We start from the raw sequence: 27,970 nt of genomic DNA, 5'->3' as shown, positions 1-27,970 counted from the left end.
TGGCCGGCGCGGAAGCAGCACCCGGAAGTAGCGGCCGGCGGCGGGTGCCCCCGCTTGGGTGCACCGGAGGAGGAGGAGGAGGAGAAGGAGAGCGAGAGCGACGGTCCTGCGTCCCTGCCGTCCCCGGGCCCTGCCCAGCCGGTAAGGGCCGAGCAGCGACGGGGGAACGTGGGGGGGTCGTCGCTGTGGAGACAGGCCTTGCCCCTCTCCTCAGGGCCCCGGACTGGGGAGGGGGCTCAGTGGGGCCGGGTGGGCCCTGAGGACGCTGGGAGGTGGGTCTCTCAGGTGCCGAGACAGCAGTACCCCTGGATGAGGCTGTCCCTGAAGGGTCGGGGGGCTATGAGGGGCTGTTGGGCCGGAGGTGGTGGTGGTTGGTTGGGGGGGGGGGGGTTATCACGACCCCTGAGGCGCCCCGGGCTGGGGGCGGCGGGGGGAGATGGGGACTCGGCCGCACGGGAACCCCAAAGCCCAGCCCTGCTCTGGGGGTTCATCTTCCTGGGGGGAGCTCTCAGGGGAAGGGGCCGCCTCAGCCTGTGCTGCGAGGGGGAGAGCCCGGGCTGGGGGTGTTGAGCAGGGTTTTGCCCCCTTCTCCCTGCAAAGCTCTGGCAGCCGGCTGTGGTTGGGGAAGGGAGATAGAGCAGGGGCTGGGGTCAGTGGGAACAGCGCTGGGGAAGAGGGGAAGGCGCGTGCTGCTGTGTCCCAGTTGTCTGTAACTTTTTCTATATTGCTTGCATTTGGCATTCGTAAAGCACCCGTAGCCCTGGCGACTCCCCTGCATCTCCGGGTGTTTGCCTGCAGCCCACATCAGCTCATCTCTGCTGGTGTTGCTGATTCAGGTCTTTTGGCCCGTGGGAGTGGGCACTGCATGGCCAGTGTAGTGGGAGAGAGGCTGCGCAGAGGCCCTGGCTCACAGAGACACAGCACAGGGGAAAGGAGCAAGTTGCCACTCGTCTAATCTACTTTGACAGGGGTTTCCTCTCTAGGGGCAGGATCAAAGTCTTTCTAAATCAATAATGAATGGAGCACGTCACTAGTGTAGTGGGGATAACTCACAAGGACAATATTATCAAGAGCTCTGAACACATCCATAGGTGATTCTTCCTTTAGAGTACTTGTTTTTAAGAGGTTAGAGTTCTTCAAGTTGTTTGGTTTTACTAAAAATGAAACTTGGGTCTTTAGAGGCTGAGTCATGAACAGCATTGGGTTCTTTGTGATTTGAGTTGCCTTTGGTGGCTGGTTCCCTGTTTTGAGTTCATGGTTCAGCTTTTCTATGGCTGGAAGAGCACATAGTTGTTGTTGACGAGAATATTTGTATGTGCAAATTTAATTCTGTGTTTCTGTGCCAAGGAAAAAGCGTATTTTAGTAATAGGACATCAACTTCAGCAAAAAACTTCTATAATCAAAGAAAAACTGTTTACTCGAGCTTTAGAAGTGGGGCAGTCTTTGGGAGTGGTGGTCACAGATGCACTTTTACAAGAAAGGAGCTGGGGAAAATCAGTTCAGGCCTTGGTGGCCAACGGTTTGCTTCCACGAGTGGTAACAGGTGAACGGGGAAGCTCAAAATTTAGGTTTCAGATGAACTTTTAACTTGCTGTGGTGTGAGCTGAGGTACGCTGACAGGACGATGTTCATCTGCATCATGCTATTTCCTTACCTAGTCTAGTGATAGACAGCTTTGTGCTTCCAAGTGATGTGCCAGCCCACAAAAATTAGCTTAACAGTGCTGAAAGACTGAGGTGGCAGAAGAAGAGAGGTGATCACAGCAGGAAGAGATTGCTGACCCTTTATGGCAACCAGAATTATTAGCAGAAAGTCTTCCTTTCCTGTGCCTCTGTCTGTGCGGTGCCCAGCGTAGTGAGGCCCTGACCATGACTTGTCTGTCTTGATCCTGCTGTAATATAATACTCAAAGAGAACGTGTTGGTTTAAGGCATTTGCTGTAATTTGTTTCTGCCATAACTTTGTCACACCATCATTTGGTGAATAGCTTTTTGAAAACTAGTTGTGTGGTTATGGAAAGGAATTAGTAGTCTGAACTACTGTTTCCTTTCTCTAATGACCAGCTGTCCCCCTTAGTCCCATAATGCATCTTTGTGCCTGCTCTGCTTTGCAGATTGTTGGAATAGATACTTTTTACCTCCTGTAATTTTACCTGCTGCCAGACTAAGACCTGCTGCCAGACTTGCCAAAGAGCGGAATAGTTGATGCAAGCGCCAAAACAAAGCTGCACAAAATTGAAACAATGGCCACGCAGCTGAATTTCCTACCTCAAACCCTTGTTGGACATGAGAGGTGTATCACCTGTTCTGTGGAAGATATGTGTTGCCTTGGAATTTAGAAAGTACTTTTCCTTTTAAAATTCATGTTTTCTGTACTTGGAAAATGGCAAATGAAGACTGAAAGATGAGGAATTGTAAATAACTGTTAATCCAGCTATAACCTAATAAGCTAGTTAAGCCTATACACCGGCATCTTTCCTGCAGGGAGAAATGGAGTGACTCGCAGAATATATCAAGGTCTTAATTTATGAAGAATTAAGAAACAAAGCCTATTGATTTATACTTGGCAACTGTTAAGTAGCAAGAGCAAAAGTTGCTTTGTTTTATTATGCTCAGTGCTGTGTGTGAATGCATGAAAATAATCTCCTGAGGCAGTTGGCTTTCAGGGTAAAGCTATTGAGTCTGCAAGCTTCAGAACTGCTTGATACCATCTGCTGTATAAATGGAAGATAATGGTCTCTTGCTGCTTTAAAAAAAGTTAAATCTAGAAGTTACCTAAGTGTTTATTACTAATTAATGGAGTATTAGTAGACACTCATTATGTATGCTTGGACATTCTGACTTCAGAGTGAATTAGTGGCATTCCTGTGTGGACCCAGCTCTGAATCAATTTGTTCTGTATTAACTGGTGTGTTTCAAAGGTATCTTTGTTGGTAACTCCTGACAAGTCAGCTTCTGTGTGGATAGAATTAAAACTTCAGGGCTTTTCTATAAATTAAGCCTTGGATCAGCTGATGTTCCCAATGTGCTTTGGGACTCCTTTGGGTCAGTTATACTGAGGTGGAAGAGCGTGGTCTGAATGCTTAAGCAGTAGGTTTGTGAAATAATGTAAGTCTATTGTCTGAACTGTGGAGTGAATTGTATGAATATTTATTAGATATAAATTTGGAGTGCTTTATAAATTAAAAGCAAACTGAAAATGTGCTTTAGCTTTTTATGCCACTTACAGCCTGCAACACAGTTGTCTTTACAACTGTTACACAGGAATGCTGTTACAAAAGCATCATTTCATAATTAGGCTGGTACAGTAAGGCAGTCAGATGACTGCCTCTTGGGAGAATAATTAAATGGTTTGTGATGAAAACTGAGAAAAAGTAAACTTGGCATGAATCAGAGGTAGTACAATCAACTGATAAGAGTAAAACTCGCCCTGAAAATGCTTTACGTGTAGGGCACAGTTTTGAGTGCTGCCTGAGGTAACACTGTTGTCTTGATTTCTAACTTTGTCTCTCTTTGTTTTTTCAGGCTGACCTAAACTGTGTTTTTTCTAAACATCATGGGAGAGATTAAAGTCTCTCCTGACTATAACTGGTTCAGAAGCACAGTTCCTCTTAAAAAGGTATGTACAGCTGTAATTGACTTGTGGGTGAAATGTCTCCTCTTGCTTTGTAGTGGGGGAGACTAAGCTGTCTGGTTAATGCAGAACAGCTGTGGCTGTGCTAGTGACCTGGCTTATCTCCTGAACTGTTGTCCCACGAGTGTGTGAAAGCATGCTCTTAATCTTCACATGCTTCTCGGAGGTCATTTCTGCATGTGGTGGTGGGGAGCAGAGGCTCGCAGCTGTGAGCCACGGCAGCAGTGTCTGGCATCCTGATGCCAGCCATGCCTGAGGAGGAGACTGAGAAAATAGCATGTGCTGGGGACCATGAGCATGGCCTGTCACGGAGCTGCCTGTGTGCGCTGCGGCCATGCTGCCAGGGCCACCTCCACAGTTCCTACCCATCATCCTCAGGCCGCAGCAGAGTGTCTGAAGGCAACTTCTCGGCAGTTGGGCTGCATGCGGGATTGCTGAGAGTGGAAAGATGCCTTAATCATGATGGAGAAAAACAAATGGTTACTTCTACTGCATGTCCTTTAGATGTCTTCTGCTTAACCACACTGTCTAACCACTTTCTCCTCTCACTTGGATTTCTCTACTTCCTTTCACTGAACCACAAGAGAGTGTTTGAGGTGTGCAGTGCTCCAACTTCTGCTCTCTCTGTGCTGAGTGGCAGAGGGCATGGAGTGCAGTACTAGTATGTAGCTCCTCACCCGGGCTAGCTCTCACGCGTACCCGTGCAGATAAGGCTTGCTGAGGCTGTGGTTACAGACTAATCTGCAGCAGCAGCCCAGGTTCCTGCCAGACTGAAGGATAGTCTTGCCTTTAGACCCCAGCCTGCTGCTCCTGCAGACACAGTCGCTAGTGTAACCATACAAGTCGAGCAGAGTCAGTGACCTTTCTAGCTTAGGGGTGTTTTATAGTTTGATTTGGGGCTAAGCTGACTTCCAGCTGGTTCAGTTCCCTAATCTGATGGCTGTGTGGGTTGCAGGAACACAGGGATGGTGCTGGCAGCAGAGGCAAGAGCAGCATTGCGTCTTTCAACAGCAGGCTGGTTGCAGCTGGGCCACGCAAAAGGGACTGCGTCCCCAAACCTAAGGAGCAACACTTAAATGTGTCTAGCATTATTTCCACTGAGTGGCGTGTAGCTTTCTCTAAGGGCTGTAGGATTTTCGATTCAGGATTTCTCATTCATTTTTGCCCATTTGTGTCTTCTGTAAATAAGAAGGATCTATTGCTGTTGACGATGCGTGCTGTCTAGGCTCTGGCTGTCCAGCTTCTTTCTGTTTCTGGCCAGTACCAGATCTGCTGAGTCTGTTTGTGCCATGCTGTTGCCTCCAAGCAATCCCTCATCAGGTCAGCAAAGCCGGGAGGCAGTATTTCAGTGGAAAGACGTGGGTGCTCTGAGGTGCTGCTTTATGGGGTGCAGTATGGTAAATGAAAGGAGCTGGAGGTTGTGGTTACAACGGAATGCGTTGCTGCTGCTGTGAGGGCTGTGTGATGCTGCAGCTTGCTGCCAGGAGCCACTGCCTTCAGCTGCTGCTGACTAGTCAGGATTTCATAAATGAGGACATGTGTAAGCTGAAGCTGTTGTTGACCTGGTGACCTTCAGACTAGGGAATACCTCACCCTCTTGAGTGATTCAGTTTACTCAAAAGTAAAGTGATGCCACAGTGATGAATGTGAGGTATGAAGAAGGTAGAAATAAACAAACTAATTCTGTTTCTGGAGGGAGAAGGAGAGGGGAAAAAAAAGGCACAATCTGAAGATGTAATTAATCTTTGAAGCAGTCTTTAGGAATACATTTGCTTGTGTTATCCCCCCAAAAGTACAGGCAAAGCACATGCAATACAGAGGAAGGAATGACCAACCATCATTACTGCTGGTGAGCACTTTACTGCTGTCAGATCAACTTCAGGAAGCAGAGCCAGAGCAGTTTGTTTGAAAACAGGCTATGTTCCTCCTGAGAGGAGCAGGAAATGCATGGCTTCATCGCCCTTCCTGCTCTTGTCAGAGATAGGAAGTACAGAACAGAAAAGAACATTTGTAAACTAAGTCTTCAGCCTTGCTTCTGAGCTGCCATTTGCGTACACTGCTTGCTGTCTTAGATAAGTCCTTCCTAGAAGTCTTCAGTGGGGGACACCCTGGCTCTGCTAAACTCAAGGGGAGAAGTTCTGCCCCTTGTTTCAGTGCAGTGCAGATTTTACCCTTTGTGTAAACTGTAGGCATCTTGATTGATTGATCATAAGAAGAAAAGGCTGGTGACCTACCAATCAGCAGTTAACCATGCTGCTGTCTGCATAAGTAGCGCTTAGCCTTGTTTGGGAGCTGGAGTTAAACTACCTGGTGTGTGGCTAGAAATCAAATAGAACAATTGTCTAAACCCATTGATTCATTGTCTGGGCTTGAGGAAAGAAACGTTATCTCTGAGCCTCAGCTCTCTTGATGTGAACTAACTTTGGTTTTGTGATTTCAAGGAGTATGGTTTGGCTTTGGAAATTTTTCTAAAGGTAAACTTTGTAGTAGCCACTGACAGCCACCGTGAAGGGATCCAACATTACTGATGGAATAAGAGCTGAGAACAGCGAGGTCTGGAGCTCTGGAGTTGTGTGCAAAGTGTTGTTTTGGGGGGCTGGGAGGGCTTTTATACAAGGCTTATTTTTAAATCGTTTCAGTGGTCTGAAAGCTCTGGTATGCAATCTTTCTTTTATTTTTGTAGAGACTTTACAAACAGCAGCATCATGTGATTTCTCACATGCTCCCAGAGCCTGAAATACTGGCTTTATTACAAGCAGATTTGTTAGTCAAGCAAATCTGATTTGTGATACACTATTCTTCTCTGATTCCCTGAGCAGCTTAACTGCTGTGATGGGAAAGTGAATTGTGCTTGTATATTGCTGTTCAAAAAGCTATAAAATCTTGATACAGAGGAGATGAATTCCCGCTGGGTGATGCAGACTTTCTCCAGAGGTTTGTGCTTGTTGATCTGGTATGAGCTGCACGCTTTTGCTGGGTTGTGGAGCATTGAAAGAGCATCCTAAATATACAAAACAGTTTGCTGGTAGAACAGGCCCTGTAAAAACAAGTCAGGCTCAGCACTGCTAGAAAAGAAGACCTTTACCTAATTCTTATACTTTTAAAGATACTAATTGTGCTAGGACTTCCAGCTTCTGCCCCGAGATGGGCACTGTATGAGGAACTACTCATTAAGGATAGCAGCTTGTGTGTGAATAATCTGCTTAAGGCAGCTGTGTGTCCTAGGCACTCCAGATGTTCCCGAGATGCTGCCAGATGATGGAAGCATTTTTCTTTCCAGGTCAGCTTTGCAGTGCTGCTTTGGGACTTGTGTACGCGTCTGTTTCTGGCAGCCAGCTATAACTGTTTCAGATCAATAATTTGTGGTGTTAGCTGCTTAATTCAGTAGGCTTGATGTTACAGGTCTGAATACATGCTTTTGTCCAGTGAATGCAAACGTCAATTCTTGTTTAAAAAGCTGCCCCTGGGGGCAGTGCTGGCTCTTCCAGCCTACAGCTATTGCTCTCATATCTTGAACTGACCTCCTGGGTCTCTCCTGGGCCATGGCACAGTGGCTCGTTTCCCAAGGTGCGGTATTCATTATCCAGCTTGTGTCAGGACACACAAAGCATTTGGTCTGACAATGCATGGCTGTGGCTTTTTCCAGCAGTGTTCACACAAACATTGTAATTCCAGTTAGTAAACAGCCTTAGAGAAGAAAGCTATTGTGAAGAAGAGTAAAAGATGGTCTTGTTCAAAGGAGTCTTGAGTATTATAATATTTACTAGATGACAGAAGTTTTGTATAAGCAATCCTGGAAGCTGGATGAAGAACCTCATTTGAATTGTGTGTTTCTTCTCCCTCCTGTGCCTCTGTCTTTCCAGATAATAGTAGATGATGATGACAGTAAAGTCTGGTCGCTGTATGATGCAGGACCTAGGAGTATTCGGTGCCCACTCATATTTCTTCCTCCTGTAAGTGGAACTGCAGATGTGTTTTTCCAGCAAATTTTGGCACTGACTGGATGGGGCTACAGAGTTATTGCTGTGAGTATTCTCAGTTGTGTCAAAGTTAATGTACTTGTGCTTGTTGCTCTAATCAGAGGTTGGATAATGAAGATGAACTTCTTAGTGTTGACTAAGGAGAATCCATAAAAAACCTGATTCTAAGTTGTATTCCAGAGTATGCAGCGTGCAGATCCAGGCTAAAAATCTGCTGTACATTTATGGCAGCATTTAACCAGAGCCTTGTGCATACGCATTATTAATTTCTCAGTCTGTTTTCTCCCTTGTGTGCCTTGGACACCAGTCATCTTTGCCTCCAGCTGGATCTTTGTTAGCCATGAGGCAAGTGTTTGGGTTAGTTCAGGGTTTCTGTGTTTGCCTTAGGGATGGTGCATAATCTGGTTCTTAACCTGCCTAGCTGCAAATGCTAAGTCACTCCTTAAAATCCTAACAGCATGCTGGTTTGTGGCTTTTCAGCTCCTGAATTGAACTGAAACGATTGATTTGTGTAACCATAGTTCTGCTGAACAGTATGGCTTTAGGAGTACTGCTGTTTTTCTAGCAGTGGTTAATGATTTCTGTACCTGCCAACTTGATGTGCTATGGAATCACTGAAGAATCATTCCAGCCTCTCCACCCCCCAATTACAGAATGAAGCAACACTGCACCTTCCCTAACAAACTTGCTCTGCAGTGATTTCAGTTGTGTATTTTTGTGCAAGCAAGGGGGAGGTGTTCACATTCTCTGGCTGTAGGGACCTCGCTGAGGAGCGTGAGCCTCGTGATACAGGAAAGGCAGGTTGCTGTCTTGAAACCTTTAATGTGAGAATTGGTATGACTTTGAAGCAGACAGCTGATGGGTACTGATCAGAGACTGGCTATTTCTTACTTTTTAGTTGCAGTATCCGGTGTACTGGGATCACCTTGAGTTCTGTGATGGATTCAGAAAGCTGTTAGACCACCTTCAGCTGGATAAAGTGAGTGCTCCAAGATGGGGAAATGGACATACGGTTGCAATAAAAACCTGATGTTTGAAAGATTCTCAATTAAGAGCAAGTGTATAAAATAATGGCACAAAAACGTAGCCTATAAATAGAGGCTGTGTTGCAATTTTACATTTGAAACTAGTTTATTTTTGGAGGTGAATACCCTTGAAAATTGTTATACTTGGCCTAAATTCAACTGCTGTTCTAGGCCTATTAAATTGTATTGGTTAACTTCAGTTTTTCATGAGATCCTGTGGAAGTGATCCTTCCTAACTCATGTAGTACAGAACACCACAATAAAGTATCTTGGATTGGAATAGCTATTGAAGACAAAGGGAAATGTTTGATTTTTATTTTTTTTTCTTAAGCTTGATAAGCACACGGAAATTTGAACTGTGATCTGGAAACACTTCTTTCTTTCAGTATTTATCACATATTGTGCATAAAACCAGAAGCTGAATAGAAGAGTGATTCTTTTTAAAAAATAAAAAGGGGGGGTATGGTGACAGGGTAGAACTGGAATGACTTATTTTTTTAATGAAACGTTGTGCTTGGAGGTCATTTATTTCACAAATGTAACATGATCTGGGGGTTTTTTTCCCCTTGAATTAGGTTCACCTTTTTGGAGCTTCTCTGGGAGGCTTTCTGGCTCAAAAATTTGCTGAATACACACACAAATCTCCCAGAGTTCAATCTCTCATCCTATGTAATTCCTTTAGTGACACTTCTATCTTCAATCAGACATGGACAGCGAACAGGTAAGGAAGACTGAGACAAGCAATCAGATTCATAGCATTAATTTTTTTGCAATGAAATATCATGCTGATCTGGTCAGACATGTGTCTAAGCTGTTTCCAGCCTGGGTGAGGGAGGTGCAGGATGGAATAATTGTGACTCTTAAATCCACACCATGAGGAAAATGGAAATTTTCACAATTGGGAGTGTGGAATTTGACAGACGAGTCATTCTGTGATCCTCTGTGGATGCGTGGTTGGATTTAAGAACTCTGCCTGGTTTCTAGCTAAACTGTTTAGAGTAAGAGAACTGTTATTCACCACGTTTAAAATACACTCTTGCGATATAAGACTAACAGCTTCCCAGAGCATTTCAAGCACCTAGCTGCAAGGTTTTCCATCTCTCTGCTCTTGAAGCTTCTTCAGGATTTCATTTGGAGTTAAAGCACAGTGCAAGGAAAAGGAGTGCTTACAACAAAGCATCTTAATGTTGGAGTCCTGGGTGCTTGAAGATTGTTACATCTTCTTTCTGTTTTAGCTTTTGGCTGATGCCTGCTTTTATGCTGAAAAAAATTGTCCTTGGGAATTTTGCGTCTGGTCCTCTAGATCCTGAAATGGCTGATGGGATTGATTTCATGGTGGACAGGGTAGGTGATTGTGTACTCTAATGGCTGTGATGTCAATCTCTGTAGAAGATTTACTTAGCAGGAGGTTGTAGATATTTCTGCTGCTTTCTTCATTTACTTGCCTGGAAGGGAAGAGTAAGGAATGGATCCTTAGAAGGTGTTGACTCTCACAGCCCCAGCAATTTAACTGATGCTGTGACCATCTGCCTTACAGTTCTTTTGTTTATGTAGATCATAAGAGAGGAAGTTAAGCAATTAAGATGGAAAAGGAGAAAGTGCTGGGATCTGTCTGTAGGCCATGCTCTGGAGGCAGAAGCACCTAATGGAACATGTTTTAAACATTTGTCTCATGCAGAGAGATACTAAGTTGGAACTATAATCTTCATCTGAAGTGCAGTCATGTTTCCTTTTAAAACTGACTTTTCTTTGGCTGTATTGTTAATATTACATTAAGTTCCTGCAGTGAAGTATGTTGTTAATCAGTGTTTCTCTCTGCTGAAAGCTGGAGAGTCTGGGCCAGAGCGAGCTCGCTTCAAGACTTACCCTCAACTGCCAGAACTCCTATGTAGAACCTCATAAAATTCGAGACATCCCTGTAACCATTATGGATGTAAGTTAATCTCAACATAATCCTTTTCTTTAAACGCCATTTCCTCCCCTTGGCAGGTGGGACCTGGATATTCTGTTAGCAACTCAGTAAATATTTGCAGCATCTAACTTCATACTTAGATAAGCCATCTACTGGCCAGGCAACACTGTGACTCTTCTGTGTTGAATTATGGATACTCTGCAGTAACACAGCCATATGTTTACGTATCACAATGTTAGCTTTCTAGCTGTTGATGCCTAATGTGTTTGCTTGTTTTCTGTTTCATTAATGCTGTTCCACAGAGAAGCTGAGAATTGCTTCTTGGAGCAGCATATATCCAGTCTGATTTAATAAGCAATATCTGATTAGATTCAGAACTAATTGCTGTGACTTGTTATGTAGGTGTTTGACCAAAGCGCACTTTCAACTGAAGCAAAAGAAGAAATGTATAAGCTTTATCCTAATGCCAGAAGAGCTCATCTCAAAACAGGAGGCAACTTCCCATATCTCTGCAGGAGTGCTGAGGTCAACCTATATATTCAAGTGAGTCTCTGCATTCAAACCCAATCTGCTAACACATATAGCTGGAACAGCAGTAGGAAACTCCTTTTCTGTGCTTGCTCTTAACTTGCCTGTGCTCTGTTTGCTCTGGTTCCCAGATCACTGATACAGAGGGGCAGGGCTGGGAGCAGCCATGTTCATGGATGGGTTGGCTTTGGGGTCTTGGCTATTCCCCGTTTCCTCTGTCTTTTCTCTGAACTCCTGTACTCCAGAGACATGATTTGGCCCTCACAAAAATTACTCCAAAGGAATGTTTCTCTTTTACCAAAACCTTATGCTTCTACACCTGTCTCAGTGTTGTTTTCCATGTCCGACAGATCCATTTACTGCAGTTCCATGGTACCCGGTATGCAGCCATTGATCCCTCCATGGTCAGTGCAGAAGAGCTGGAAGTCCAGAAGATCAGTCTTCACACCAGCAATGAGCAAGAAGAGCAATAGGTTTTGGGGTGTCAGTGAAAATGAGGAATCGGTTTGGTGGTCTTCCTGTGTACAATCAACTGTTCCCACTCTGCCTTTTTCCTTGCATTAGCCGATTATCACTGTGTGATTCCAACAGGATCAATAGTTAGTGAACTACCCGTGGACAGTAACCTCCAGCAGTGTAATGGGATAGAGCTGTTTAATTTTCAGTCTTTGAATTCAAGGAAGCATCTTTGAAGACTACAGTTTTAAAAACAAAGACATTTTTGCTACCAAAGTCTTCACTATCATGTTCTTAAGCAGAACGATATTTCTTTTTATATTTTTCACTCAGCTGTATTATATTGCCACATGTAGATCATGTACTTATAAGCTGACATATATTTTTGTTGAATATTTGGTTTAAAAGATGTTTAAGTGCCAATGTTGCCATCACTTATTTGCTTCATGTGTTGTAAGTTAGTTTCTATTTGAAATAAAGCATTTGAATTTTTAATTTCCTTGCTGTTCAAAAATGGTTTTCAATAAAAGTTCAATTTCAGCAAGTGTCTCTTGTATTGCCTACAAGAGAACAGCAGTGCAGTTTATTGCACTCCTGGTTTGCCTCCATAGACACCTCTAGAAATTAAGAAAATTGGCACCTTCTGCTTGAATTCACCTTGAGCATGGAACAGCTTGAATTACAAGGCTGCACTGGTTTAGCTCCAAGTAAGAATTACGTGGTATTTTTTTAATGAAGAATGACTAAGACATAACTTGCAAATTTAAGGGTAAAATCTGGATTTATTGAAATACATTATTTTCTCCTTGAAACACCATAAAAAATAAATATGAAGTATTACATCACAAATTGGTATTTAAGAAAACTGTATGTCCTTGTCAGAGGCTGTGTAGATAACCCATGACCATTCTTATCTTTTCAAGCTGTAACCTAGGGATTAAAGAAGTTACCTATTTGATTTACAAACATTACAGGTATATTAACATATATTTACAAACAGTATATGTTAATGTTCTCTGAAACTTTTTGTGAAGAGTTGAAACGTTAAACATCGCATCCCTTTAGCCCCCAAAAGGACCAAGTGGTAGCCTTGACTTTTCTTAAATTCCCAGCCTAATATTCTTAAATTCCCACCCTACTAGGGAAGTTATGAACACAGCTGAGACACAAGCAGCAAGACACTTCCTGCCCCCCCCCCCCCAAAAGGTAACTAAAGAACATTTCTGAAAGCAAAGGCTTTCCCCTCAATGACTTAAAAAATTGACAATTAAAAATGTATATACAAAAATGTGATGTAAACGAGTTACAGTAAAATAGTGTCGTATTTCCTGATACTCACAGTATGACAAGTGAGGCTCACTTGCTGAACTCTTACTACAGTACCCAGGCCATACCCAATAGCTGATTAAAATCTCCCTTCTGTGTAAAGAACCATTTTAGACCGTTAGCATTTGCTCATACCCATGTTGTTTCAGACCAAGAAGGAAGCAACAGCAATGCCAGCTGTTTATGACAAGAAGCCCTTAAGTTGCAGCTGCCTTCTGATCAGTAGCAGAGCAAGTGGTTCTGCTGTAGCTCCAAGACAAACTGAGGCTGTACCAGTTGAAGGAACCACTGGTGCCTTCCCAGTGTTACATTGCTATACATTTCCGTGGAGAGGCAGAGTCTGCATTTGCTTTTTTACGAATGCTTTCTGTAAAAGAGAGAATGTTCTGCTGCACAGGAAGTATAAAGCTGTGGCAGGATGGGTTAATTTAGCAAAATAAAAGGAAGAGAAAGAAATTACATGTAATGGAAGCAAGGGGGCAGGGCAGGGTAGCTTCCAGCTTACGTGAATTGGCTTCCCTTAAGTTTTCCTCAATGTATGTTGTGTAACCACAGAATTCAGGTAGTGCTCGCTGTGGATTATTTGAAGGAAGGCAAAAGTATTACCTGCTAAATCTCTTCTTCCAATCCCCACAAGGCCTTCATACAATCCCTTGACTGGATTTTCTCCTGCCGTGATCACGCCATGAAGCCAGATAAGCAACATTCTGTGGCCGTGCTCCCTGTAGCTTTTAGTGCCTGGCAAGATCAAACCACAGCTGAAATCCTGCACTTAACAGTGCACAGCCCTCACAGAGCTAATTTCTGAATTGGGGTTGGACATCCCTGCCTTCCCTTTGGATTTTACTAGGAGGCTCTAAAGTACAGTTTAGCTTAATTCCTGGTTGTGGTGTGATTGCTAGATAAACGTTAAACTTCATGGAGTGGCCATGGATGAGCTTGGGTTTATCAGACAACCTTTCATGGCAACATAGAATTTCTGTCTTTGCACCACAGCTTAGCCCCTTGCTCACATCATGCAAACTACAGGAGTCCTTTCAGTAACCAAACCAGCAGTGATGTGTTCTCAGATGTGATGTGAACTCAGAACCTGCTTCTGCTAACATATCTCTTAAATTCTAAATGGAACTTCACTGCCGCTTTGGTTCAGCTCCTTAAAAGAAAAAATAAAGCCGGCAAGTTTCTTCTGTGCTAGAGAGAAAGAATTTTTCATTTAATTTCTGTAGCAAGGACTAACAAGTCTGGCAGTACCTCAAAAGCAGGAAGCAATGGACCGCTAACTCCCATGCTTGTGTGCTTTACTCACAGACAAATTCCAATGTGTAGATAACTCCACATTCATTAAAAACAGGATTTTTAACCTAATCTTTTGATTGTTTCAAATAAGCCAGCTGGTTTCCTTCATGCTTTGCTGTTACTGCAGACTTACCTCCTACAAACACAACCCAAGTGAAGGAAGGAAAATACCTGAGCAGTGTTTTATACCTGTCCATTGTTGCTCAATGGCCCTAATGTGGGCATCTGTGAATTTCCAGCAGTGTGCCAGCTTCTTCCATTCACCAGGTTTGAGGTACTTGGTAGCTAATCTCCACATTACTGAGCGTATGTGCTGTGTTTCCAGCCTGTGATCTTGCTTAAAGGTCAAGTACTTTGCCACCCAGGAGTCGGAGTCGCTGTTCAGATTGTCCTGCAAAGCCAGAACAGGGGTTTCAGTTGGGATGCTGCAGATGTACCTGTCATCCTGCAGCCTCCCACATCCCCAGCTCTGCAGGTCACTGTGAGTTCATTCTGGCACAGCACATTTTTTTCTATTATTATCTTTATTCTCTTGTTTCACTCTATTCTAATCATGCACATTAACAAACACTGTTAATAGCAGCTTTGCTGTGGAGGCCCAAGAGGATCACAATTTGCATTTCTACAGTGCCTTTTATCTGGGGCTTGTATGCAGAATCAATTACTTAAATCTCCCTGCTCCCCTGCAATACAGGCGCAGCTGCTCAGCCCCCTTTACCTGCCAGACTGCAAAGAGGGTAAATGACTTTCCCTAGAGCTGCGTGGGAAGCCCATGCAAGGGCCTGATATACACAGCATTACTCCTGAAGCTGCGCCTGGGCCACAGGCATATGCCCTCCTTTCCTTCCTTTTCTTTCCCCACTAGAGCACTGTCTTCCCTGGTATGGGAGGATGCCCAAAGTCTTACGAAGACACAAGGGATGCAGTGTTTGGCTGTACTTTCAGCATGCCCTCTGCTCAGATTGGTTTGGGCACAGGCTTGGGGTAGGCAAGGGTTCAGAGGGGGGACTGGGGCTGAGCAGCTGCACCTTGCACACAGGGCCACGGGATGAGAAAGATTGCTGGGACACACTGGGAAACACAGGAGGAACAGCCCCAGCTGTGGGGAGGTTTGAGAAGGAAATCAGTTGTATGACTCAAACAAGAACTGATCACTCTGCTCACAAGAGGTGTCTCCCTTCCACTGTTGAAAAACTCCCCACATCCCATTTGGAAACCCTGGGCCAAGCCTCTTCCTGCTCAGTGCTTCAGTTTCTCCTTCTGGGAGGAGGAACTATTTCACTATAGTGAAATAGGAGTGCTATTCTACTCCTTTCTACAGGGCTTCAGGAGCGGCTGCCAGAGAATCTTTGAAAACCCCTGTTCCCTTCAGCGCAATCTGGTCTTTTTTTAACAACAGAAGTTTTTTTAAATAAGGAAAGCCTCAAGCAGATGTTGTTGGCATGGTGAGGACTTTTGTTTTTCTTACGTAAGGTGATGAAAGTAGAGGTCAGGCTGCCACAGGATGTCCTGTATTTCTTTTCCTTTTGACATCTGGTAATTCAGAGTCTCAATGGAGAGGATAAAGCTACATCTGCCCTGGAAAGCGCAGGGGATGGTGGTGTAAGCTGCTCACCTTTTCCCATTTGTAAAACCGATCAGCTTTGATAATCATGTCCACCAAATTGATGTGATTGCCTCGGGCGGCAACATCCAGAGATGTTTTCCCTTGCTGAAATTAGAAAGGGAAAAATGAGTTGGAAAAGACCTTGCATGCTTAGGAGGTACAATCTCCATGCCCACCCGGCAGTCTGTAGTAGCAGGCAGCGTGGCCTATTGAGCAATGAACCCAGCTGGGATGAAGGACCCCTATTCTCCACCTGTAAACACCTCAGATGTGAGCTAGCTTTGAGCTACTGTGTGCATGGCATGGGGAGTCATTTTGTAGGCTCTGCAGCATTTCCTCTGTTGCTGCAGCGGATCTGCCCGTTTGGCAGGGGTGGTTGGGAAAGCATCCTGTAACCCACAGTCAATGACAGGGTACTTTCAGGCTCTCAGCACCATGGGTGCAGCTGTCAACGGACCAGCTCAGCACTACAATCCAAGGCACTTTACAGCCTTTTGCACAGCAGGTTTGCTGACACATGAAACTGAAGTGATTGATACAACCTCATTAATTTTATAGGCTCCACATATGCATGATTAGAAACAGTCTCCTAGGAGAAGCACAGGCTGATGGGACTATGAAAATGTAACTATGCTCCTTACATGAACGTGATTTTGGATTGGGCCGAGGGTTGCATTCTTATCTAAAAGCATATAGGAGAAAGGAGCAAGATTTTAAAGTGGTATGAAGGAAAGTGAGCCAGCCCAGCCATCAAGCATGCCACTGAGAATGATTCTAGCCTCAGATGTGAGCAGAAACCCAATTTCACACGGGAAAGTGTGAATGTGTTCCCTGTGCTGAGTCTCACTGTGGTTCCACAGACTGCTGGAAGGTGGAAAACATTCACTGCAGCTGAAGGCCATCTCAGCCAGGTGGCTTCGAGTTTGTTTGTCCTTTAACCCACTGCAAACGGCAGACACTATTTTAATCTCTGCCCAAGCCCACTTCAGCATTTTCTGGGTACATACCATGCTTTCAGGCTGCATGGAACTTGCCTGATTCCTCTAGAATTCCTTTCATTGATTTAATTCAAGGGCAAAAGCCCTGGACACTGGTGCCAGATCTATACCAACCAGATACTTTTAACCTATTAAAACATGTGTGCTGTAATTGTTGAGGTATATTATTTATCATTATTTGAGAAGATTTTTTATATTAATGTGCATGATAGCACAAGCAGAAGGAACCAGAACAACTTTGAGAAGAAAAAGTTTGCTCATTGTGTGAACTGTTTTCTACCTTTCTAAAAAAAAGTCACCTCTTTCCTGGAAAACACATCAAAATAACCTACTCAGCAGTGTTTCAAGGCCTCACCCCTGGAAATATCCAGATTTTAATATTATTACTAGCTTTCCTGGAAAATTATGAAAAACAGTGTCAAACACCATCTATATTTTCCCTCCATATCCCCATAGAGTCTATTCAACCATGGAGAGATTTACCTTGTCTGTTAGCTTCAGATTAACTCCTGCAATGAGAATCATCTCAGCAATGTCCTGCCTGCCATGCTCCGCAGCGATGTGGAGTGAGGTCTGCTGCCTCTGCAGAAGGAGAGTGAAAGGACTAAATTTCAGAGAAGCACAAGTGTGAGGCTAGAATGACAGGACAGAACAATACCAGGAGAAAGCGCTGTAAGAATGCTGTCAGCTCTGCCCTCCTTTCCCCTCTATGCCTTTTTAAACTGAGCGCCAAACACCCTCCTACCTCAAACTGGAGTTGGGTTCCTCAGGCTGAGCAGAACTGACCTATACCTGTCCCAGCACCAGCACTAGGAAGCCTCCCTGATAACATTTCAGAAGGAACCTCTTCAGTTCCATAAAGCTCCTTAGGGTCATGTATAGGACTATATTATTTCCTGTTATTTAAACAATTTCTGTCGGTAGATAGTTTGGCCAAGGGAGGAAAGGACCTGTGCCAATTCTTTGTTCCTGGGACACAGGGCTGGGTTAATGTGTATGCATTGTAAAATGTATACACCTTGGGACTGTTTAATGGAAACAACTAAAACACAAAATGTGGCAATTTTATGGTGTCATCAGGAGAGAACACCACTACAAGAATGAACATTAACCAAAACACGGTGAACAAGCTACACAAAGACCCTCATTCACAAAATTACAATTTGGTGAGACAACCAGCTACCTCCAGTCTTGCCTCCCATTCTCAGCCCCCCCATACATTTTGCAGAATATCTTCCAGCCTGAAATTTCTCCCGCCTGCTTCCACCAGGGCGGAGAGAGCCTGACTACAACAATGTTGCTGTGCACAGGTTGCAGGGACATGGCACAGCCCACATGTTAAATGCCATCAAGTGATTACCTCACTGCAACACTCAGAATCATTTCACAGGTTTCATGTTTCCTAAGTTGCACTTCCAGGTTTTCCTCATTTTAAAGCACTCCTCTTTAATCCTGTCCCCAAGGTGATCAAATCCCCATGAAATGGCTTCACATTTCAAAGAAAAAGAACAGGAGCTGCAGTCTTACATTATCTGGAATGTCAAGGTCACACTCTGCATCGATGAAGAGCTTCACCATGGCTGGGAAGTTCTGCAGTACCGCAATGTGTGTCGCTGATGCATTTTGCTGTGGCAAAAAGACCCTGTGATTAGGAAGAGCTTAGCTCATGGCACTGAAAAGACCATACTGTGCCCAGCATGTCTTATTCTATGTCAGCTGCCAGCCTGGACTGGGGGCAGACTGGGGATACTGCCCCATAAGCACAGGCCCCAGAGCAGCACTGGTCCTTGCAGAGCTGCTTAGTGCTCTTTAACAGCTCCACAAGCTGTCTTTGCCTTTTTGTTAGTGATGAGAGTATTGAGCAGGACTTACGTGATTAACAGCATCTATGTGGATTCCTGCATTCATGAGGATCCTGGCTATCTCCTCATAGCCATGAAGTGCTGCGTAATGAAGGCAATTCATCTTCTTCTGAGAGACACATCAGAAGAGATGGGTATTAGTCAGGGCTTCTTCTCAGAGGCTGCAGTTGTTATAGACTATCCACAGAGATCTCTTTGCTTCCCTCTTGCAAGAGCCCCATGCCACCATACTGACAAATTCATAGAGATTGTCGCCACAGCTAAACCAGTCCCAGGCAGCTTCACCCGCCTCTTTGTACAAAGCCATGTGTACTTTCCTCTGGTCTCCCTGTGCTACTTCTTAAGTGCTGGGCTCCACATAGCCTTACCCGATAATGGGTGCCCTCCCTGTGAGGTCACAGGTCTGGGCAAAAGTCCACAAAGTAGTGTTTGGAAATGGAATCACCTCCATGGAGCTAACCTGGGTTTGGGCATTGACATCGGCACCTGCTTCCAAGAGCAGCTTCACACAGTCGCTGTGACCCCCCTCAGCAGCCAGGTGCAGAGCTGTAAGTCCTTCCTGGACAAGGCAAAAAAGGAGACAAGCAGCATTTCTGTAGACAAGGCCAAGACAGAGCAGCATCATGAACAAGCCTCTACCCTGTCTCCTGAATCCATGACATGTTAAAATACCAACTCTGACAGCCAGGGATCTCCAATCAAATGTTAGGAAAATAAAGGACACAGTTATCTGCCACTGACATATCAGAGTGCTGCTCTGTCCTTATGTCACTGGAAACAGCTGGCCCATGGGCCCCAAGACAGACATTGTGTTCACCATCTTTTCTCCCCTTCAGCCCATTAGCAAGCAAAAAAGGATTTCACGTGGACAATGAAGACAAACCATTTTCCTGGAGTAGCCCAGAGAAAGCCATAGGCAGAACTGGAAACCCATGGCCCTCAACCACTGGTTCTCTGTTCTGAGGGCTGCAGCTTATTTCTTTACAAGAAAACAGAAACAAGCAGAATTTCTAAGTGATTTGATCTGGTTTTATTATTGCTCTTTGCACAAAGGGCAGCTCACCTGGTGGAAGAAAAATGCTACCAGAGTTACCACAGAAAGTGGTTTCCCCTTTCTTTCAAATCTTAATCATAATCAAATATACTTTTCTAAGACAGTAATCAAATAAGACTAAAAAGATTGCTCATAAGCTTAATTGGGAGCGTGCCCTGGAGTAAATAACAGCATTACTAAGTCAATATTTGCTATCTAAGTCATTAACTGTGTTCCAGCCACATAATTTTCCAAAGCTGGTCTGTCAAAGGGAGATCTCAAACAGAAGGTCCATATGTTCAGTGACTAAGTCAATATTATAAAGCATAGTGAAGTTTAGTTTAAAACACACTTAATAACCATTTAGGCACTTGATTGTACAAGGGTCAGGGAGAAAAAGGGAGGTTAAATGGAGTGATAAGGTAGGTCAGCAGATACAGCAGGAAGAAAAGGCAACACTTTAGAATTGGATATTGGTCCGAGAAGGATGTTGCCTTTCACTGATACTCTGCAAGTGCAACCTGCATTTACACATGTACACTTTAGATAAAATCAGCTATCTCTAGACCTCTCCTGTCTGTCAATACTGACTATTCAGCCTCATGACTGTGGCAGTATTTCTAGGGAGGGAAAAGATGAAACTGATGTGGTTTTTATTTCATTTAGAAGTACTTACTACATTCTTTTCATCAAGGTCCATTCCAACATCTATAATCTTCTGCAGCACAGAGAGGTGTCCGTTTTTAGCAGCTAAATGCAATGCTGTATTTTCTTCCTGAAAGTAAACATCACTTCATACATATACGTATCACAGGACTGAGTGTTAATACACCACAATCTTGCACAGAGTATATCCAGTGTGACTGAAAAGGAGGTTGTAACCAGTGGCACGAGTCTCAAACAGCCTTCTAATAGGTGCAGCAGGAAAGGAAGAAACCCAGCTACCTTGAACTGGAGCATGGCCCACCAGGCTCGCTGCGTATCCTGTCTAAAAAGTCCTGGAAAGAAATCCAAATGGACTGACATGCAAATGGCTTGCAAGTGGTTAGGGAAGAAAAGCCCTGCCATACCACAGCCATAGTTACAACTACTGACAACTTGCCATCATGAGCCTCATTTGGTATCCTGTTCCCTGACCTTCACATCCTATAATCCTTGGAATTTACCTCCTTCACGTGTGGTTTTATGCCCATACCTTGTCTTTGGCACTGTGAGAACAACCCAGTTGAACTAGGAACTCCACCACCTCCAGCTGCCCATACTCTGCAGCCAGGTGAAATGCTGTCCTGTCCATCTTTAAAAGGAAACAAAGAAATACAGTCCAAGAAAGGCTCAGAGAGCACAAGATTAGATCATCTGCTGCAAGCAATATAATAAAGCCTTGGGTGATAGCCTAGTCCACCAGGGGAAAAAGTGCTGCACTTCAAGAATAGTTATCTTTTATTCTGCTGTTAACTTTTATTCTGCTTTACATTTGGGATGACCCTAAAAAAACAAGGTGAACAGAACTGCCTACTGGGGCTAATAACTCCAAGCACTGCAGTCTTGCCAAACACTGGAATAGAGATCTTTTCAGTGTCTATTTCATATAAATAGAGGATAATAAATGGTTTACTAAAAGCAACTAAGGATAAAAATGGAATTAATATCTAAGACCCCAGTTATCAAGTGAGTCAAAACCCCTTTTGGGGAAAGGCAGATCTCTTGTTGCTTCATTTAACTCCCAAGCACCAGAGTGGGGATCACTCTTGGAACCATGAAGACCACAGAGCAGAAAACAGTGTGCGCTAGCTCCTGTGTGTTCTTACACTGTCTTCAGGAACAGATCAGCCAGTGCTGGAACATGCTCAAGAGGGTTATCCTTGGTTATTACTTACTTACAATACACTATGGAGCATCAGCTGCAAGAGAGGAGGACACTGAAATTCCTGAATTTATTCTGCAAAAGGCTACATTGGGAAGCCCTGGCTGTCGAAGCTTGACCAGAGCCAGAATCCCCATCATCCCTAGGCCCCACTCTGCAGGAGGGCTTCCGGGAGTAACATCTGACTCTGAGTCTCTTCCCAAGATCAAGGGCAACATTCCTGCTAAGCTCAGCAGAGCAAGATCAGACCTTGTGAAACAAAGCAGTGAAGAGCCTTTCTACCTTGTCTGTCTTATCCACACACATGTCCTCCAGGTCCTCCATGATGAACTCCATCACCTGGATGTGTCCCCTCTGAGCTGCACAGTGGAGCAGGTTCCTGCCATTCTGGAGAGAAGATAAAGGACCACTCATTTAACAAGTCCAAGTCTTCAGACAGTCTCCGTTAAGAACCTGTTCCTACTAGCAAAGACCTATTCTATGCCTCCCTGCACCTGTAGGGCTAAACTAGCTTGCGCTGCAGACAGCAAGTTATGACTGAAGTATTAATGCTCATTTTCCCAACCAAGGTCTATTTGAAAATACCTGGACTGCTGATTCACTAAACCCATTTCCCATTTCTGTAACACCTTCCACGTCACCACTGCACAAATGTGAGCTATGAAAGCTGTGTACATCTCAGTAGCTACAATTATTACACCTATTTTAGGAATAAGGCAGAAGTGCAGATGGCAGTCTGCGTAGCAGATGCTGTCACACACAATTACCTTAGCTTACATGTAAGCCTTTCTCCCCCCCCATCATTGTCTAGAGTCATGTGATGGACCCATGTAGGGAGACTTTCTCACCCTGTTGACACAGTTAATCTTGGCCCCAGCATTGACGAGGATCTGCAAGACACGGAGGTGGCCAAACCAGGCAGACAGGAGAAGCGCATTCATTCCAAACTGGGCAGAAGAGAAGAGAGAGACAGCTAAACTGCAGCCACCACCATCCCCACCCTGGATGGAAGCTGCCCTCTAGCTTCATGAAGTTTCCCAAATACTTTTGTTTCTCTCTGGGCTTTTTTTTACTATTACTCCTGCCACAGATGGTTGCAGCAGCTGAGCAGGACCTGCCTCTTGACTGCCGCTTCCCAGGCAATGGTGTGTATTAGCCCAGTTGTTATGGGGACAGAGAACTTGCTGGCTGTCACTGTCTTCCCACAAGCCCCAACAACATGACCAGAAGAAGCCAAGCATCCCCATGCTACACAGAAAACCTCACAGATTCTACCAGCCTACTTCCTGGTCACTGTGCATGCAAGGAAAAGGCCAAAAGACAGAGCACAGGCACATCTGAAAACAAGGCTTGCTCCAGAAAGGCACTGCACCTGCCTCAGCAGGGAGGTCACAACTTCCCAAGCACTGCAATGCATCGTGCCACCCACCCAGTGCAAAGATGCCAGCCCAGCACCCCGTCCCCAGTGCTCCCCCCCCGAGAACACATTTGCAGGACATGCAAGAGAGATTCGCCTTCATACACTGTCTTTGTCATCAACCGGGACATCGTGATCCAGGAGCAGTCTCACAGCATCCACGTTCCCTGCTCCTGCGGCCCAGTGCAGGGCAGTCCGGTCTGTCTGGAAGGGAAGGAAGGCTGATGTATGCAGAGCGCGTGGCTAGCCACCAGCCTTCCTGAAGGCCAAAATCTCCTTTGCCATCCATGGAGCCAGAATTTCTCACACTGTGCCGGGTTTTCTTTGTACATAGCCCTCTGGCTCTTTGCTCTCTTGTCAGGCAGACAGGTACTAGTCACCTTCTACTCAGAAACTGCAGTTCTGGCCTATAATGATAGCACAGGAATGAGAAACATTGCTGACTATGGAATGGACAGATTGAAACAGCAGGGATGGGTGCAATCCCGTATTTCCAGGAACCTACTGGTCAACAAGGGGAGACCTCCACCAGGAACTGAGTTAGTCCCACAGCCTTGGTGTACAGAGATAGCAAAATGAAAGCCTTTCATTGCAGCTGTGTATATCTGGCACACGGGTTCCAAGCGGAACCATAAATTATCACCCTCCCTCAGTGCTTACAACTTTCCAGTCTGGCCAGGATGGCAGTGCTGTGGGTTTCAGTGTGTTGTGAAACTGCTCAGGTGCCACAGGCCCTACTTAGCACTGGGCAGTGTATTTTGAAGCTTTGACCAATTGAGCAGCTAATGAGAAGAGTAGCGTTAAGGAGCTGCAGTTCTGAAAAAACACCCTCAGCACTTCCTGCAGCTTAGAGGTGGAAAAATCCAGGACTTACATTGTTTTTGGCTTTGATGTCAACCCCCCTCCTGATGAGCTCCTCCATCCTGGCTGTGTCATTACGCTTTGCCGCATCATGGAACTCCTTCTCTGAATGAAGCACTGGAGCAGAGACAGAAGAGCAGGCATTAAAATAGTGCTAGCAAGGAGCATGTAGCAGCATGCCCCAACAAACCTCCCCTTCATCTCACTGGACCTGGTGGTTTCAAGGAAGGATGACTGCAGAAGGATTCTTCCAGCAAGAATCCCAGCCCTACAGATGCTGACATGTTTGCTGGATTTGTCTTCTCCCACTATCTCCCCTTCTCCAAGTACCCCTGTGCCACATCAGTGCTCTTCCAGTCCTACCAGCTTCTTTTCTAATTCAGTGTCTTTCTCTGCATGGGCTTGCTTCAGCTGCAAAACCTTTTTGATCCATTAGGTCCATGTCCTCTGGGCATCCTCCAAGGCCCAGAGCCGGTGTGAGGACTCGAGGCAGATGACACAGACCCTTTCTTCCATCCCTCCATTTACATCCCACTGCTATACAAGGAGGCCTTTACACATGGTCCTGCTGTGCTCCTCTGGGCAACCTGAATCAGTCAAGCAGCACAAAACTGCTAGCCTGGCCTGTGATCAGTGTTGCATCTCTTAATAGACTGTGGCATTTCTGGGCATAATTTACCACAAGCGGCAGTATTTGTCCTGTACAGTTAGGCACAATTTAAGGGTGTTTACTTGCCATGCTGGGCCTTGCCCCAGCAATCTTCTCCTTGATCGAACAAACCTTCCTGCCAAGAAACGAGAGCAAGGCTGTGACTGTGGGCCTGCCACAGCCCCACAGGGAGGCTCTCAAGGTTTTTGGCAAGGCTGGTGTCAGTCTTCGTTGGACTCTCTGCCCTAGTGCTTTTGGGGAATTCTTTCGAGAAGTGCTTCACTCAGACCCTCAGCCTGTTGCAGCCCGTTGGAGAGCTGCCTTGAATGCTCTGCTCTATTCTATGTTTCTGCAGATCTCAGGCTGCAGTTTGAGGGTAGCAAGGGCTCCGTGCAACTTCAGTTTGTATCAACATATCAACTAGACGCTAACCACATGCCATACCAAAGGCATCATAACATATTATTGCTCCCGTTCCACCACACTGAGGAGATAAACAGGAGACTTGCTGTCTAAATAGCACTACCCCCTTTCTCTCTGGAGGGCACAGAGGAAAGGCACCCCTACTGTGGACTCTTAGGGCAACAGAGGTATAACCTCATCCTCCCATTTCTGGTCCTCTTGCCTTCAAACAAAAACCTTTAGCTCAAGAAAAACACAAACAACACAAACCTTAACACCAGACAGGATCGTTCAAGAGTGTTGGACCTGCTGCTACAATGAAGGCAGTAGGATTTGGACACTGATCTCTACAGGGTTTTTTGTACTGTATATTCAGACTCTGTTCTCATCTGGTCAGGTGTGTTAACAGGACTGCATTTCCACACTTGCATGGACCCTTCAATTGAGAGGAAATATCAGGAAAACTTGGGAAAAACCTGTGGAGTTTATGTTAATTATTAACACCAATGGCTACACACATAGTACCTCCTTGCAAATGCTTATCTCTGCTCAGTGGAGTAAACCCTATGTTTCAGTTAAGCATATGTCACTGCCCCTGCTCTCCATGTGACAGAAATGCGTTCCTACATTTTATGATCGCACAAAGCATCATTGTCAAGAGATGCCAAACTGCCCCTTATTTATTCTTTCCTCTACCTGTGAAGATGCAGTAACAAACCTTACATTGCTACGGCTGTAGAAGCCGCAATTTATTTATTTTCAGCAACACATGGGAAACCATTCAACAGTGTGAATGTGGATGGAGTCCACACCAGCGAAGCTAGCCCTGTAAATGTAAATGCACTCCTCATCACAGCATGCACCCATGCAACAGCAGCATTTCCGTAGATATTTAGCAGTTTTTCCTTCCCTTTTGAGCTCAGGTTCCAGGGTATTTCATACCTCATGGTACTGAGTATGATCCAGTTATCCCCAACAGTGTGGAAAACAACTGAAGTGACTTACCATCAGTGCAATGCACCAACTCACAGGCCGTTTATTATGCAAGAGATTTTAAAAAGCAGCAAAGGAGATGAAAGGCATGCAAAGAAGTGCGCTGAAACTGTCTGCTGGGCTCTACCCGAGGCAGCAGGACACAGCAACAACCCAGTACGGCCGGGGACTGGTCGGTGAAGGGGGCCAAAACGCCGAAGCGGGGGGCACTGGCGTTACATGCAGCATCTTAGAGACAGAGGATGCTCTGGGGCAAAAGCAGCCTCGACCTCCGCCTAGGTTATACGCCTACTTTGTTTCTGAACGGATCTGTATACGTCTTGTTATTCTTTAAAGCATCTCGGCTCTGCCCAGACCCCCCCAGAGGCCGCGCCCGCCCTCTCCCGCCAGACAACCCCCCCCTCATAGCGCGGCGCCCCCCGCCCCTCGCCCACACTCACGGGTGTCGCCCTCCGACGCCAGGTCGTCCCCCATGCCGCGGCCCGCCGGCCCCGCCAACCCACCGCCCCCGCCTGCGGGCGGGCTGACAGGGGCGGCCCCGCCGCCGCCACCGCCTCAGGGCGGGCTGACAGGGGCGGTCCGGCCGCCTCACGAGCGGGCTGGCAGTCGCCGCCCCACCGTCGCAAAGCGCCTCTTTAACTCTTATTTAAGGGAAGATAAAATAAAACAAAGCCTCTTTAGGACAAACACGGTGTTTGCGGGCCGTTTTGGGATGACTTGAGGGGGGAAATCCGCTACCGCCATTTCAGTCAGGGGGCCGCACGGCTGTTACCAGTGCCACCCTTTACCTCAGCATGGCTTGGCTAAGTGCTGCTATTTGGAGGCTGTCGGTGCTTTAATTCTGTTTTCCAAACTGATGTGGGAGGGGGGGGATTTCTGTTCTGTGGGAAATATGGGGTGGGTTGTTGGGGTTTTTTTCTTGAAAGCAGGGCTCAGGGTTTGGCATTTCCTGGGGATGAGGTGCTCTCATCTACCACACAGCCAGGGCACGGCAGCAGGTGCAGGAGGGGGTTAAAAGCATTCTTCACCCAGAGTTTTAGTTAATTTTGTTTCAGCATCTGGGTCTGGTTTTGTCTTTTATTGCCTTTTCCATTTTGATAGCATGAGTTGGAAGGAACCAGGCAGTGGCTGAGCTGTGGCTGGGGGGAGAATCAGATATGTTTCAGAGAGGTCTGACGTAGGCCAAAAAAAAAAAAAAAAGTCCAAACAGCCAAAAAATTTACAAAACTGGGTTCTTGGTCCTGGCAGTGTTGTCTGCCTCCAGGCTGGCGAGATGCTGCCACCTTGTCACCAAGGACCAGGTAGTGGCTCTTCTGGCAGCAAATCTTTCCTGGAGCTACGTGGGGGCCACTCTTCCTGCTGCAGCCATTTCAGTTCAGCCAGTGCAAGGTCTCTGGTGTAGGTCTGGCCTCCACAGCTCTCTCCCCATATCTAATTTGTCAGGGTAAGTGTGGCACATGAGTACTCCTTACATTCTCTAGCCTTTCCTGTGTTTGTCTTGCCACGGATATGCGGTGACACATTGAGTGATGCCTTGGATTGATTGAGTAAATGGTGTTTGCTGGCCTTCAAATACATAGGAAGGTGGTGCGAGGAGAAAAGAATAACCTGTTCTGCAAACCCAGGATGGGCAGGACAGGGAGGCACGAGCTTAAATCATGGTAGGCAGGACTTTCATTTTTCCTGTGTATGGCTTCCCAGTGGCCAAGACAGCAAAGGGGAGTTGACTGCAGAAAGGGGGGAGGGGGGATTCTTTGCTACTGGTCACAGGATAGAGAGGTGACCTTGCAAGAACCCTTCCAGCCCCTCTACTCTGATTTCCCGACTTAGTCCCTGCAGCATCAGCTTTGCATTCCCTCCCTGTACCATGCTGGCCTGCAGGCCTGTGTCAGACATGGGCCTTGTCATGGGCCCCTCTTTCCTCCTCCTCGGCAGGCCTCTCCCCCTGCCCTCCAGCCGCGCCGTACCGCTTGTTTCGGCTGCGAGCACACGCTGGTCCCAGCGACCACATGAGGGTGCCAGTGCTGTTCACCTGCCACGATTTGCTGCAGTGAGCAAGCAAGGAGCTCTAGGGTGGAGTTGGGGCTGTTCCCTGGGCTCAGGCCAGTTTGGGGGGACCCCCCTGTCCC

At 45.7% G+C, this 27,970-nt stretch overlaps 2 protein-coding genes across 7 annotated transcripts; one reads left to right on the top strand and one right to left on the bottom strand.

Moving 5' to 3' along the window:
* Positions 1 to 12: 12 nt before the first annotated feature.
* SPG21 (SPG21 abhydrolase domain containing, maspardin) lies at positions 13 to 12,029 on the top strand. 2 transcript variants are annotated; one of them, XM_049812635.1, is made up of 10 exons: positions 13 to 141; positions 2,114 to 2,341; positions 3,525 to 3,618; positions 7,497 to 7,658; positions 8,512 to 8,592; positions 9,214 to 9,359; positions 9,874 to 9,982; positions 10,464 to 10,571; positions 10,953 to 11,093; positions 11,429 to 12,029. In XM_049812635.1, the coding sequence occupies exons 3-10, from the start codon at positions 3,556 to 3,558 to the stop codon at positions 11,549 to 11,551; spliced, it is 933 nt and encodes a 310-aa protein (XP_049668592.1). In that variant the 5' UTR covers positions 13 to 141; positions 2,114 to 2,341; positions 3,525 to 3,555; the 3' UTR covers positions 11,552 to 12,029. The 2 variants fall into 2 exon arrangements, with proteins under 2 accessions (XP_049668592.1, XP_049668590.1); XM_049812633.1 differs by lacking the exon at positions 2,114 to 2,341.
* A 287-nt stretch (positions 12,030 to 12,316) lies between these two features.
* ANKDD1A (ankyrin repeat and death domain containing 1A) lies at positions 12,317 to 26,390 on the bottom strand. Of its 5 annotated transcripts, XM_049812907.1 has the most exons (15): positions 26,282 to 26,390; positions 23,811 to 23,914; positions 23,042 to 23,140; positions 22,368 to 22,466; positions 21,802 to 21,906; positions 20,851 to 20,949; positions 20,332 to 20,430; positions 19,083 to 19,181; positions 18,633 to 18,731; positions 18,288 to 18,386; positions 17,244 to 17,342; positions 15,772 to 15,867; positions 14,346 to 14,547; positions 13,467 to 13,598; positions 12,317 to 13,227 (listed from the first exon to the last, which is right to left on the bottom strand). In XM_049812907.1, the coding sequence occupies exons 1-15, from the start codon at positions 26,313 to 26,315 to the stop codon at positions 13,166 to 13,168; spliced, it is 1,527 nt and encodes a 508-aa protein (XP_049668864.1). In that variant the 5' UTR covers positions 26,316 to 26,390; the 3' UTR covers positions 12,317 to 13,165. The 5 variants fall into 5 exon arrangements, with proteins under 5 accessions (XP_049668864.1, XP_049668862.1, XP_049668863.1 ...); XM_049812905.1 differs by having other exon boundaries at positions 12,317 to 13,598; XM_049812906.1 differs by having other exon boundaries at positions 12,317 to 13,598; positions 18,633 to 18,728.
* Positions 26,391 to 27,970: the final 1,580 nt, after the last annotated feature.

This window comes from Accipiter gentilis, chromosome 10, assembly GCF_929443795.1.
Source record: "Accipiter gentilis chromosome 10, bAccGen1.1, whole genome shotgun sequence".
Lineage (NCBI taxonomy): Eukaryota > Metazoa > Chordata > Aves > Accipitriformes > Accipitridae > Astur > Astur gentilis.
Note: the sequence above shows the minus strand (reverse complement) of the source record. Positions and strands in the feature narration are given on the sequence as shown.